This window comes from Microtus oregoni, unplaced genomic scaffold, assembly GCF_018167655.1.
Source record: "Microtus oregoni isolate MIOR12 unplaced genomic scaffold, Mior012 000056F_ref0000123, whole genome shotgun sequence".
NCBI classification, from domain to species: Eukaryota; Metazoa; Chordata; class Mammalia; order Rodentia; family Cricetidae; genus Microtus; species Microtus oregoni.
The window spans coordinates 6,476,998-6,491,779 of record NW_024543832.1 but is presented as its reverse complement, the minus strand read 5'-3'; the positions used below and the strand labels follow the sequence as shown (position 1 = coordinate 6,491,779).

Genomic DNA, 14,782 nt, shown 5'->3' with positions numbered 1-14,782 from the left:
TGTTAGTGTGCATGTGTGTCTGTAAGGGTGTGTGTGACTGTTAGTGTGCATGTGTGTCTCTAAGGGTGTGTATGACTGTTAGTGTGCATGTGTGTCTGTAAGGGTGTGTGTAACTATTAGTGTGCATGTATGTCTGTAAGGGTGTGTGTAACTATTAGTGTGCATGTGTGTCTGTAAGGGTGTGTGTAACTGTTAGTGTGCATGTTTGTCTGTAAGGGTGTGTGTAACTGTTAGTGTGCATGTGTGTCTGTAAGGGTGTGTGTAACTGTTAGTGTGCATGTGTGTCTGTAAGGGTGTGTGTAACTGTTAGTGTGCATGTGTGTCTGTAAGGGTGTGTGTGACTGTTAGTGTGCATGTGTGTCTGTAAGGGTGTGTGTAAATGTTAGTGTGCATGTGTGTCTGTAAGGGAATGTACAAGTGGATGCAGGTGACAGAGGCCAGAGGCTTAGGGCTCCTAGAACTGGAGTGAGAGGCTGTTGGACTGCCTGGCTTGCGTGCTGGAAACCTAACTCGGATCCCATGAAAGAGTAATAAGTGCTCTTAACCACTGAGCCATCTCTTCAGACCCTCTTCACAATATTTTAACATGAAGAATGTCAGATCCTGAAGCACTGTAACCTGGAGAATGCTGTCAGACCTTCTGGTGGTCTGGCACGAAGCAGCGTGGACCCTTTAGCATTAACCATGCGAAGGCCACGAGCACAGCAGCACTCTTCAGGAGGACTTGCTGTGCCACACACTGTCAGTGCTGCCCTCGGAAAGCACACCACAAGGACAAAGAAGCCATGTGCTGCTTAGCCATCGTTACTCAGCCCCCTCCGTCTCTCCATGTTTTCTCTTTCTCACAATGTCCTTCAGCATCCTTCTGGCTTCTTATATTCGCATTTTTTTTTTTTTGATGGAGGAGCTGGTATAGGCACAACATTTTTACCTTTTTTTCTTTCTTTTTTTTTTTTTTTTTGTAAGTGCCTTCGTGGCATTGCTGATTTTCCCTAACTTGCATTGCCTGGGTTTCTGTGCTAAGACAGAACTTTGAAACCTGACAAAGCGTGCTGAGGCCTGCAACTCCTTTTTATGACCATTTTGGAATCTCACTGAAGTAGACATGTTTATAGAATCGGGCGTGGCTTTCTGTAGGTATACAATCTATCTTTTATGTGATTACTCAAGAGCCTTTCAGCTGAAAAATTATTCTGATTGTTCCTAACTTCCACTATAGAAAATATTGATCCTTCTATTTTTCAGTGGTCAGTAATTGATCTACAGAGCTGTGGGGGTTTGAAGTTTTGTGGGGGATTTTTGTTGTTGTCTAAGGGGGTTGCTTTGTTTTCTGTTTTGGGGTTTTTTTATTTCTTTTGTAAATTGGATTGTTTAGGAATTCTTGATAAAAATGAGCCTTTCAGCCATCAGCTAATAGCATTGAAGACAGTCATTTAGATGTCTCCAGAAGCCTGAAGCTTCTTCCAAAAGGTGTGGTAACAAATCCCAAAGCTTAAGAAGCAAGAAATAAAACACAACCAAGAACATGTCAGATGAGAGGCAGAAAAAAATAACACAGCTTCTTAAGAACTGATGCTCAAAACCTGGGGCTGGCACTTGCCAGCTGTGTGCTATTGGCCTAGCCCTTCCTTCCCTCACTATATCCATTTTCCAATCTACAAAATGTGGGTTACATAGTACCTCATGTGGCTGTGTAGTACAAATTCTAATTTGTATTAGTAACAAAAACCCAGAGCCAGATATAGGGGTTAATGCTGAAGATCAGAGAAAGAGAGAGGTGGCTCACTGGAGAGTTCTTACTTCTACCAATCATCAGACCAAAGGGGAAATCCTGTCCTCAGACTGCCTCCTCAGACTTACTGCCTAGACTGCATTGCTCCTCAGACTGCATTGAGCTTGTGTCTCTTCCCGACTTATATTCCTCTCTCCGCCCAGTCTTATCACTCTTGCCTCCACCTTCTTAGTGCTGGGATTAAAGGCATGTAATCCCTAGTGCTGGGATCACCTTTGTGTGAGATCTGTTTCTCTTTCAGACTGGATCAATTTCGTGGAAGCCAGGGTAGCCTTGAACTAACATGGATCTGTCGAATACTGAGATTAAAGGTATGTGCCACCACTGTCTGGCCTCGAGTGGCTTAGCTCTGCACTCTGATCTTCAGGCAAGCTTCATTTGTTAGAACACAAACAAAATCTTACTCCAGGGCAGCTGAAACAACTACAGAAAAGAATACACGCCACAGTCTCCTTGGAGTGTGATTGTATTCTTGTTTCTAGTAATATCATTAATAGGAAAACGTATGTCAAAATTCCTGATAGCCTCTATTTATACTTATTTTATCTCTGGGAGGACAAAAAGTAAGCCAGTTTTCACTCAATGCCAGCTAAATTCCAGAAAATCTGCTAAATATTTTGGCATAGATTGCATACACAAGAAGACAAATCCTTACATGCAGAAAAGCAGTTTGAACATACTGTTGATTGGACAAGTAGCTGAGACTGTTAATTCTGCAGTATAGTAAGTTACTACAGAATCTGAAACATAAGATTCTGGCCAGTGATCCAGACTGACAGTTCCGTCGGTTCCAGGGCTGTTTCCACACTGCAGCTGTCAGGCTTGAGAGTTTGCCTCTTGCCGCGGTGCTTCGCTCACAGACAATAGTCACCAAAGACACCTGAGAACCCTTTGAGAAAAGTAGAGTGGCTCCAGAACACAGTTACACCCACCCAACTCTTGTCGCCTTTCTCCACAGATCATTCTTCTAGCACACGGCACAATTCCTGCACAGCCTGCTTCTCTTTTATTTTGGTTTCCTTGACAGCACTGGGTAACCTGGCTGGGTTGTATAAAACCAAAAGTTTTTTCTTTCTTTCTTTACCTTTCTTTTCTTTTTAATTTTTTTTTCATTTTTTCTTTTTTTTTTTTTTTGTTCTAAGGAAGCATATTTGTCAGCATCTCCACAGGTCTTTAATTCATAAGACTCTGCATCAGCGGGAGGCAACGCTTAGTGAAAGGAAACATTTCTTCAGGTTGAGAAGTGCTTGGAAGCGCCCTCTCTATTCGTCGCTGAGATAAAATCAATTCTTACCTTGTTCTTTGATTGCTTGTGTTTCTTTCCTGTCTTTTTCAGACTCCACGCTTCTAGGCAGCAGTTTTTCAACCTTCCAATTCTTGTTTCATGGTAGCTAAGGCTTACCAAACTGAGGGAGTAATGGAAAGTGCCCAGTGAGATCGTACCTCAGTCCTAAAGGAAAAAGAGAGAGTAGGTGTTGCTGTTGGTTTAATCACTGATCAGTTTAGGAAAAAAGAACTGAAGATGTTTCTAAGTTGTACTGAACATGACTCTGCAAATAGAATGCTGTAACTATAGGGCTCATTGCTAATGGGCATGGAACATGCATTGAGCATTGATCCCCAATACCAAAAACCTAAATCAATGACTAATCTGTTCCTCACAAAGTTCCTGTGGAGTAAAACTGCCGATCTCTATAGCAGCAAATAACCATTTCAAACAGTAATCTTCCTACGTCTCTAATTCTACATTCTACATACTGTAATATGGTAATGCATCAGTGATTCAGCCTTACATTCTTCAGTCTATACAAAACATAATGCTTTATGAACAAGATGCAGAAGTCAGTTGATCCGTGGTGCTTACGGGAAAGTGAGAGGCAACTATGTTCTTTCCAACTGGACAGAAAAATCACAAATGTGAGAAGAATGTTTTCCTAAGCATGTGTCAATTCCCCCTCTCTCTAGGATAAGGCCTGGTATGATGATAGCGAAAACATCATGGGAGCCTTGACCACAACCTTAGCCGTGGATGTAGCACAGATTCAGGGGGTATGTGGATTGTGATTCTTAAATTTTTTTATTACATTTGTGCATTCTCTGTGTGAGTGAGCATGAGCCACAGTCCACATGTGGAGGACAGAGGACAGCTTTCTGAAGTTGATTCTGTCCACCACCAAATGAAGCCTGGGGATAAACTCAGCTCATCTGTCTTGGCAAAAGTTGTCTTTTCCAACTGAGCTTTCTTTCCAGACCTGTGGTCTTATTTGTTAAATAGCATAGTATGTGTGGTATGTATGTGTATCTATGAATGTGTGTCTGTGTCTACCTGTGTGTTATGCTGAGGTGACCTACGATTAAGGAGACCCAGAGTATCATGGCCAACGGGGAATTCTTTTTTTTTTCTTTCTTTTTTTTAGTTGTTGAAAAAAAATTTCCACCTTCTCCCCATTTCCCATTTCCCTCCCCCTCCTCCCACACATTGCCTTCTCTTCCCACCCTCCCTCTCTCCCTCCCCCCCACTCATTCCCCCTCCCTCTCGAGAATGAAGAGCAGTCCAGATTCCCTGCCCTGCAGGAAGTCCAAGGTCCTCCCACTTCTATCCAGGTCCAGGAGGGTGAGCATCCAAACAGGCTAGGCTCCCACAAAGCCAGTTCATGCATTAGGATCGAAACCTAGTGCCATTGTCTTTGGCTTCTCATCAGCCTTCATTGTCCGCCATGTTCAGAAAGTTCAGTTTCATTCCATGCTTATTCAGTCCCAGTCCCGCTGACCTTGGTGAGCTCCCAATAAATCAGTTCCACTGTCACAGTGGATGGGTGCACCCCTCGTGGTCCTGACTTCCTTGCTCACGTTCTTCCTCCTTCTGCTCCTCATTTGGATCTTAAGAGCTCAGTCCGGTGCTCCTATTTGGGTCTCTGTCTCAATCTCGATCCATCGCCAGATGAAGGTTCTAAGGTAATATGCAAGATATTCATCAGTATGGCTATAGGATAGGGTCATTTCAGATTCCCTCTCCTCAGTTGCCCAAGGTACTATCTGGGGACATCTCCCTGGACACCTGCGAGCCCCTCTAGAGTCAAGTCTCTTGCCAACCCTAAGGTGGCTCCCTTAATTAGGATATTTATTTCTCTGCTCCCATGTCCACCCTTCCTTTATCCCAAACATCCCATTCCCCCAAGCTCCCCCAATCCTCCCCTTCTCATGTTTCTCACCCCAATTCCCCTTATCCTCATGCCACCACACCCCCAAGTTCCCAGTTTTTGCCCGGCAATCTTGTCTACTTCCCATATCCAGGCGGATGAGGTTGTGGAGTAAGGGGCACACTCATCCATTTCTGGTGGGAATGCAAACTTGTGCAAACACTTTGGAAATCAGTGTGGCGATTTCTCAGAAAATTTGGGATCAACCTACCCCAAGATCCAATAATACCACTCTTCGGAATATACCCAAGAGATGCCCTATCATATGACAAAAGCATCTGTTCAACTATGTTCATAGCAGCATTATTTGTAATAGCCAGAACCTGGAAACAACCTAGATGCCCTTCAATGGAAGAATGGATGAAGAAAGTGTGGAATATATGCATATTAGAGTACTACTCAGTGGTAAAAAAACAATGACTTTGCGAATTTTACATGCAAATGGATGGAAATAGAAAACACTATCCTGAGTGAGGTATCCCAGACCCAAAAAGATGAACATGTGAAGTACTCACTCATAATTGGTTTCTAGCTATAAATAAAGGATATTGAGCATATAATTTGTGATCCTAGAGAAGCTAAATAAGAAGGTGAACCCAACAGGGAATTCTTAAGGAAAGACTGAAGGATATCTTTGAGATCAGGGTCCGTGTATTAGAATAAATCTAAAACTAAAAAGATTCTAAGAATTAGAATCAAGAGTTCACAAGGAAATAACAGAACAAGAAATTAGAAAGAGGAAAGAAAACACACCCTGCACAGACTGTTTCATTGCTTTGTTTTAAGACAGGGCATCATTAAGTAACCCAGGCTGGCCTTGAGCCCATGAAGTTCCATCCTGCCTCAGCCTCCAAACGCTAGAATTAAAAGCATGCACTTTGCCCAGCACCAGAAATATTAATGAAACAAAAGTTTAATTCCCATTTCCCCAGAAACTAAGACCTTACATAAAGGGATATTTAGTAATTATGATTTAGGGGTGTACTCTGTGTGAATTGTTAAGCAGATCATGTTAGACAGTATGTATAACACCAGCCTGTCATATCACAGGTAAAGAAAATGTTATTCATCATATTCAGGTCACGGAAATGGTAGCATCACACTTAGCATGATGCTCGAGTAAGTGCGGGAATTGGGTTGTTGCAGGAGGAAAAGAACAACTTGCTAAACAAGTGTGGTAGTTTATGTCTGTAATTTCAGTGCTTGAGAAACTGAAACAGGAGAATTGCTCCAAGCTACAGGCTAGCTTGTTTCACATAGTGAATTTAAGGCCAGCCTGGGCTACACGGTGACATTAGACAAAGAGATGATGATGATGATGATGATGATGATGATGATGATGATGATGATAGATAGATAGATAGATGATAGATAGATAGACAGATAGATGATAGATGATAGAATAAATACCATTTTTCAAATTATTTTAATAAAATTAACCTTTATAAAACAAATAAAATTTTAATATAATTGAGAAAATGAGTACAAAGCAAATTATCACAGTCTTAATTTAAATGAGGTTGCTTTTGTTAATGCAGGTGTGTGGGTGTGTGCATGTACATGCATGCCCAGATACATTTGGCCAGTGGAGGATGTCAGGTACCCTGCTCCGTCACTCTTTCTTATTGCCCTGAGACAAGGCCTCTGACTGAAACTGGAGCTCAGCCAGTACCAGCACACGCCAGCCATCTCTTATCTCCAGCTCCTATGCACTGTGGATACAGGTGTGGTTAAGTTATATGGTTGCTAGGGACCAGAACTTAGACCTTCAAATCCACTGAGCCATCATCCCAATCCAAGATAAATGTTTAAAGCTCTGTTAGAATATGAACTCTAACAGATAATAAGGCCTCTTTGGATGAGATTTCAATTTTAAAATGGGGCTGAAGACCTTTCTGTGCAAACATATTAAGTACAGTATTTGTGTAACAGAAAACAGGGTGGTAGGTACAACCACTGCATCTGAGGTGCCAGCTGCAACCCTAGACAGAAATGCCAGTCCTGGCAAGTCCATGCAAAACCCCAGTCCACAAAAGTGGTATTTTTTCTTTACTGTGCTAATGTGCTATTTTTTCTTACTACCTTTCAAATGTTTTGAATGAAATACTTTATCAGATTTTATAATCCTTTATAAGAGAAAGAAAAAGAAAGAAAGAAAGAAAGAAAGAAAGAAAGAAAGAAAGAAAGAGAAAAGGAAAAAGAATATTACTAGATTGCTAGTGGGCCTGGAGGATTCAGCAGATAAAGGCAGTTACTACAAGTAACTGAATTCTAGTCCCAGAATCAACATGAAGATGCAAGCAGACATCTGACTCCACAGAGCTGTCTTCTGACATTTACACAAGGATGTGTATGCAAACACACACAACATACACAGACACATGCATATAAATAAAAAATAAAATTAAAAAACAGAACATTGCCCAGCTTGACCCTTTTAGTCATCTAATTAGGGCTGGTGATCAATGAAACTCCCTTATTGCAACTGAAAATATTGCCCCTACAGCAACTTCTGAACAAGTCAAAACATTCTACTTTAATCAAAATTCATTGTGATGGGACTGGAAAGATGGCTCAGATTTTAAGTTGCTCTTGTAAAGGACCTGGGTTTGGTTTCTAGCACCCACATGGTAGCTCACAACCCCCTGTAATTCCTATCCCAGAGCTCCCAATGCCCTCTGGTGGCCTCCAAGAGCACCAAGTATGCACAGACACTACATGTAGGCAAAACACCCATATACACAAAATAAAAAGAAATAGATCCTTTTCAAAAATCAATAACTATCGAAAAATGATCAGGTCCTAGACACTGTGAACTCAATGAATTTGAAAGATAAAATGAGAAAAGATGTCGAGGTGTGAGAGTGATTTGAGTTTACATAAATATTTGCTTGGCTTCATAACAGTGAGTTCACATCCACCATGATGGATACTCTTCCTAGCAGATAAGGAATGGCCTGCCCGCCTTATTTGCTCACTAATTCCTTTATCAAGAAAAGATACTAGAGATAAGTCTAGAAATAATTTCATGCCATATTTCTATCATATGAATGTAGGTAAATCATATTCCAATTTCTGTATGATGCAATTTCAGTTAAGTTTGCTATGTTTATTAGGGTGAATTTCCATAAAACAGATCCTTAATAACAAACAATATGTTTTAGTCATAAACTTTTAGCTCAAAATATATAATAGTATTATATTATATATATTATATATTATATTATATGTGTACATACAATTAGCTTTTTTGAATTGCCCAACAAATTCTTTTTTTTTCTGCTGACAAATATTCTTACTATCACTTTTAGAAGCTCTGATGCTAGCAGGGCCGTGGTGGCACACACCTTTAATCCCAGCACTCAGGAGGCAGAGGCAGGCAGATCTCTGTGAGTTCAAGGCCTGCTTGATCTACAGAGTGAGTTTCAGGACAGCCAGAGCCACACAGAGAAACTCTGTCTCGAAGAAGGAGAAGCAGAAGCAGAAGCAGAAGCTCTGGTGTTTTGAGAACAATGATCAGAACATCTTGGTGAGGTGTAGTCACACAGCAACACAGCATGACAAAATCTTTCCTAAAAGAAGTGAACACAGCCTCTTTAACTGCTATTGTTTTAGCCCCAGGTAATGGCTTTCTGCCCACATATCTATCAACATACTCCCATATAATAAGCAGTTTTAATAAAAGTATAAATCCATTTTAGTTTCTTTTGGAAGCTAGATTCTACACAATTACAAGTTATAATTATTTCTATGAATTCTAGTAACTCTGTCATCAACCATAAGTCTTACCTCAGTTTTGCACACACAAAAAAGCATGTTATTGACGCCATGGTGCACACTCTGTGCCATCATCACACCCAATCCTGATGCCAAGAGCTCAGCTCATTGAAGCTATAATTATGTTGCCTCAAGAAATCATAAACATTGACTTTATTTATTAATTCCAGAGCCAATGAACTGATCAGTTTGTGCTGGCATATTAACTTGGGCAATGCTGACCTCATTTCTTGATTTCACTCTGACATGGGATGTACATAAAACAACTTGATAGTCCTTTTGAGTCAAGCAACATTAGTAGTCACTGAAATGACTTTATTTAGCACAGTATAAGTTGACATATAATTACAGTCCTGTCCTGAGGTTTTAGGCTAAGTTTATTAAGAATGATCAAGTGTGTAGCACAATCTGGTAAATTCAATGATTTTTTCCACAAAAAGCACACTGATGAATTATAACAATGAGTAAATACAATGTGCATTCTTATGGCAAGCTTTTGTCTGTTTGTCCAACTAATCGTTATTTCTTCTCATATATATTTTCACTACCGCCACTTATAGTACCGTCTTAGCAGATTCCACTTCAGGTTATATTGACATAGTTCTCTCTTAGGTTCTGTAAGTATTCTTATGTATAGTTGTTCTATATAGAAATTCTTAACATTTCAGTCACGTTAAGTTTCATGTGTCAAAGCAGAAACAAACCGAGTAGTAAGTGGCATTAACATATACAGACCCATTGTGAGCCAGGAAACCCACTGCAAAGAAGAATCTTTGCATATAAATCGTTATATGTGTAATCTTTATATCTCCATATCTTTATATTAATATAGAAACAGTCACTGTCACACACTCAGAGAGAGAGAGAGAGAGAGAGAGAGAGAGAGAGAGAGAAGAGTTTTGTTATGTAACCTAGGCTGGCCTCAAACTATGTAGAGCAGGATATCCTTGAACTCAGTATCCTCCTGCCTCAGCTTCCGAAGATAGCAAGTATGTGCCATCTGATTGGCTATTAAAATAATCTAGTTATCAAAAATTTACTATTGATGTTGCTCTTTTGGTATCTTCAACTCTGAAGAGCAGTTATTAACCAAGGTTTGCATCCTGGACACCTCTTTTCCCCTGATACAACCAGATGTGATTAACTTAACTATTATCTATGCATGATTATTTTGACTGGTAAATAGGCCACTTACAAAATTAGCTTAAGTCTCATTTTTATATTTTAGGAAGAAAATTCTAATATTCCATTTCAGTTTTCCTATTTTTTTCTGAATTTTGTTTTTCTACAAAATGAGAGTGTTATGGTAAGTGTCACTTTCGTAATACTTAAATTTTTTTTGTATTTGTAGTACATAGTGTCATAGCATACAAGCCAAAAACCGTGTGATATAATTAGAACACACAGTGATCCATGACATATTATGGCTGCAAAACATAGTGTTTAAGGGTCAGCTTCTGATAGACACAGTGTTATTCTCTTTCTATAAGCTTGCTGTTTTCTAAGTCTATGTATAAGCGAGAAAACCCAGCATCTAACCCTCCGTCAGTTCTGGAGTGATTTCAGCTGATTAACTTCTTTCGTTATTTATTTATTTATTTATTAGAGATTTCTGCCTCCTCGCCGCCACCGCCTCCCATTTCCCTCCCCCTCCCCCAATCAACTCCCCCTCCCTCATCAGCCCGAAGAGCAATCAGGGTTCCCTGCCCTGTGGGAAGTCCAAGGACCACCCACCTCCATCCAGGTCCAGTAAGGTGAGCATCCAAACTGCCTAGGCTCCCCCAAAGCCAGTACGTGCAGTAGGATCAAAAACCCATTGCCATTGTTCTTGAGTTCTCAGTAGTCCTCATTGTCCGCTATGTTCAGCAAGTCCTGTTTTATCCCATGCTTTTTCAGACCCAGGCCAGCTGGCCTTAGTGGGTTCCCGATAGAACATCCCCATTGTCTCAGTGTGTGGGTGCACCCCTCGCAGTCCTGAGTTCCTTGCTCGTGCTCTCTCTCCTTCTGCTCCTGATTTGGACCTTGAGATTTCAGTCTGGTGCTCCAATGTGTGTCTCTGTCTCTGTCTCTTTTCATCACCTGATGAAGGTTAATATTCAGGAGGATGCGTATATGTTTGTCTTTGGATTCACCTTCTTATTTAGCTTCTCTAGGATCACGAATTATAGGCTCAATGTCCTTTATTTATGGCTAGAAACCAAATATGAGTGAGTACATCCCATGTTCCTCTTTTGGGGTCTGGCTTACCTCACTCAGAATAGTGTTTTCTATTTCCATCCATTTATATGCAAAATTCAAGAAGTCCTTGTTTTTTACTGCTGAGTAGTACTCTAAAATGTATTCTGGCCGTACTATAAGTCTCACTGTACTACTTTTAACACACCTGGCTATTTTTTATTAGATACTACACATTAGGAAATTGGCAATTTAGATGCCAGGTATTATTATCTTCTTATATATTCTTGATTGTCATTTTTCAATAAGTTAAAATCACCTGGGAAGGGCTCGTTCCTTTCAAGTATTTATGTTGTTTGTTCAACACGGCTGAAGTCTACTTCCAAGGCAACATGACTCTGTGCACTCTACCCAGAGTCCTGTGAGTCACAACTCTCTCTAGCCAGGCCCTCTCTGGACAACCCAGTCCTCACATGCATGCATATTTTAGTTAAATACTCAAAAAAGCACCTTCCATCAATTATCTGCTTTGCCTCAGTTTAGCCCTATTTCCTCTCTGGTAAATATTCTGTAAGCTGATCTTGATGCCTCAGCTCCTCCGCTTGCTCACCAGTCTGCTGTGTTCTGATGTGGGAGTGTCATATATCAATCTGTTGATTTCATTGGTTAAGCAATAAAGAAACTGCTTGGTCCTGATAGGTTAAAACATAGGTGGGAGGAGTAAACAGAACAGAATGCTGGGAGGAAGAGGCCATGCTCCCCTCTCCCCGGCAGACGCATGCGATGAGGCAAGCCTCCAGGTCAGACATGCTGAATCTTTCCCCGTAAGACCGGTGCTACAGTTTATTAGAGATGGGTTGATCGGGATATCAGAATTAGCCAGTAAGGGCTAGAGCTAATGGGCCAAGCAGTGTTTAAAAGAATACAGTTTGTGTGTTGTTATTTCGGAGCATAAGCTAGCCAGGCGACCAGGGTGCTGGGGACGCAGCCCCGCTGCTCCTATTACTACAGTGTTCTGCTTCAGTTCACATCTCTGCACTGCTCTGAAAACTTAAAGGAAGAAGCTGAGGCAATCATTATGTATGTCTGCCATTTTTGCCACTGGTTACCTTATATCAAATACCTTAAACACCATCCTGCCACGTACTTCCTTTGTGTTTCTGATAAAAGATAAATGTTACTCCATCTTGGCCAGAAGCAGAAATTCTTCCATGTAGAATGTTACTATAATTGCATCCTAAGATCCCTTTAATTTGCCCAGGCTAGCCACTCCTCTGTATATAGTTTTCTTACCAGTTATGCCCCCTTTAGCTGTTTTTTCTTAAATAATTTATTTTTATGTTATGTGCATTGATGTTTTGCCTGCATGTGTGTCTGAATAAGAGTATCAGATTCCCTGGAACTGGAGTTACAGGCAGTTATGAGCTGCTATATGGGTGGTGGGAATTGAACCCAGGTCCTCTGGAAAAGTGGCATGTGCTCTTAACTTCTGAGTCATCTCTCTGCCTCCCCCAAATCACTTTCTATAGTTTACTAGACATTCTATACTTTGGGAAAGACATAATTTTACAAAACCCATTAAGTCTGTAAGAAAATCTATCTTCCTCCATCACAGATTTCTGGTCAAAATTAATATCCTTGACCAATTTGGAGTTGAGTTTCGTTCAAGGTAAGAAATGAAGATATACTTTTATTCTTTTACATGTGAGCATTTATTTTCCAGGTATCATTTGCTGAAGAGGTTGTCTTAGTTATGGTTACTATTGCTATGATGAAATATCATGACCAAAAGCAACCTAGGGAAGACGTATTTGATCTAACTTACACGTCAACATCATAGTCTATTGCTGACAAAAGTCAGGACAGTAACCCAAACAAGGCTGGAACCTAGAAGCAAGAACTGATGCAGAGGCCATTAAGGAGTGCTGCTTACTGACTTGCTCTCCATGTCTTGCTCAACCAACCTTCTTATATAACCCAGGACCTCCAGCTTAAGGATGGTATCACCCACAATGGGCTGGGCTATAGGAGGAGGGCCCCTTGTTTGTCCCGGCCACCCAGAACTGAAATGATAGCACAGAAACTGTATTAATTGAAACACTGCTTGGCCCATTAACTTTAACTTCTTGTTGGCTAACTCTTACATCAATTTAACCCATTTCTATTAATCTGTGTATCATCACATGGCGGTGGCATACTGGGTAAAATTCCCAGCATCTGCAGCTCCATGGCATCTCTCCCACTCTGCCTTCTTCTTCCCAGAATGACATTTTGTTTTCTCTGAATACCTAAGTTTTGCCCTATCAACAGGCCAAGGCAGTTTTTTTTATTCATTAATGGTATTTGCAGCACACTGAGGGTACTCCCACATCATCTCCCCTTTTACTTTAACATAGTAAAATTACATATAACAAAACAGATATTAAACAAGAATTACAATTACAATATTTATATCTATTTGATCTTTTATCATAACTAAGGAAAATTATAAGTATAATATATAGCTATTATTCAACTCCATCAAAGACTCCAGAAGGATATAAAATTACCTAAGTAAACAGGAAGTGCATTGTAAGCAACTTCCAAAATTCTCGAAATGACAGAGACATCTCACTGCCTGGAGAGTCACCCAAACTTCTTCTGTATCATTGGGGCATCCATCTTCAGCCTACGGGACCATAGTATCTTGCAGACTTTTCCATGAAGCAGGAAATTTCAAAGACAGTTCCACCTATATTGGCAGTTTGTCAGTCACTTTCTTCTGTGTCCTGCAGAATGTCTAGCAGACTCTTTCATGAATCAGGAACCCAGAAGGATCATCTCACCGTTAGGCAAGTTCAGTAGTCATTTCTCTGCGGGTCCTGCATGTCCAGTTAAGCAGTCCAGGCAAGAGCAGATTCTTGCCCAAATGGCTAACCAACACTATAAGGAGCCTCTTCAATGTCCATTTTCCTCTTGAAGTAGCTTGGTGCTGCCAGGAGCAGATGTGTCTCATTGTCATGAAAAGTCCTAAAGTTTTAAAGCATTTAAATGCCATATTCTGAAGGTCTATGAAAGATTTAGAGAGTAACTCTCTAACTAAAATATTTATCTATACATCTAAAAAAATCTTATGTACTAACCTATATTTCTTAATTATACATATTTTAAGTGAACTACACAAACACAATACCTTAATCAAGATCAGAAATACATATACATATAGCAAAATTTACTTTAAATTTGTATCAATAAACCAAGATCCATACCAATGCAAATTGTTCACATCTATATCATATCCTCCTTTAAATGTAAACAAACATTTATAGACAATATTTGAGAATATGGGTGTAGATTTGTCCATACTGCTTTCTGCTGATTGCAGGCGCTGTTAATCAGGTCTTTCATGGTGTATCCTGTGCGTTAGGTTCGTTTCAGTCAGCAGTTGGGTGACAATAATTTTTTGGGATTGTTCACTGTGACCTTTCAAGGAGATGTGGTCTATCAAACCATATTAGCCTGGAACGAATCCGCAGGTTCTCATCCTCTGTGGAAACAAAAGAAGAACCATTTTTTCCAAAGCAACATATCCTTAGACCCAAATGTGGAAGTCATGATACCTTTATAATATACATGCTGGTTTAGCTTAGCAGCCCATACAATGTAATGTCTCACTGTGCTTAGCTCCTTCACAGTTAAAAAATTCAAAAAAAAAAAAACAATAATATACATAATCCAGCCTCTCTGTGAATTTTCCATCTTTACTTGGCTTATTTTTATTTACTCCTTTAATCTATGACTGTCTGTACTCTGTCTCTTTAACTACATTACACCCTTTTTTATTGAATCATTGACTTTA

At 40.1% G+C, this 14,782-nt stretch overlaps 1 protein-coding gene across 1 annotated transcript in view; it reads left to right on the top strand.

Annotated features, from left to right (window-relative positions):
• Positions 1-14,782, top strand: part of Abcb5 (ATP binding cassette subfamily B member 5) — a 132,030-nt gene that overhangs the window by 78,955 nt on the left and 38,293 nt on the right. Inside the window, 1 exon segment of the mRNA XM_041638802.1 lies at positions 3,758-3,841. Coding sequence (XP_041494736.1) covers positions 3,758-3,841 — 84 coding nt within the window.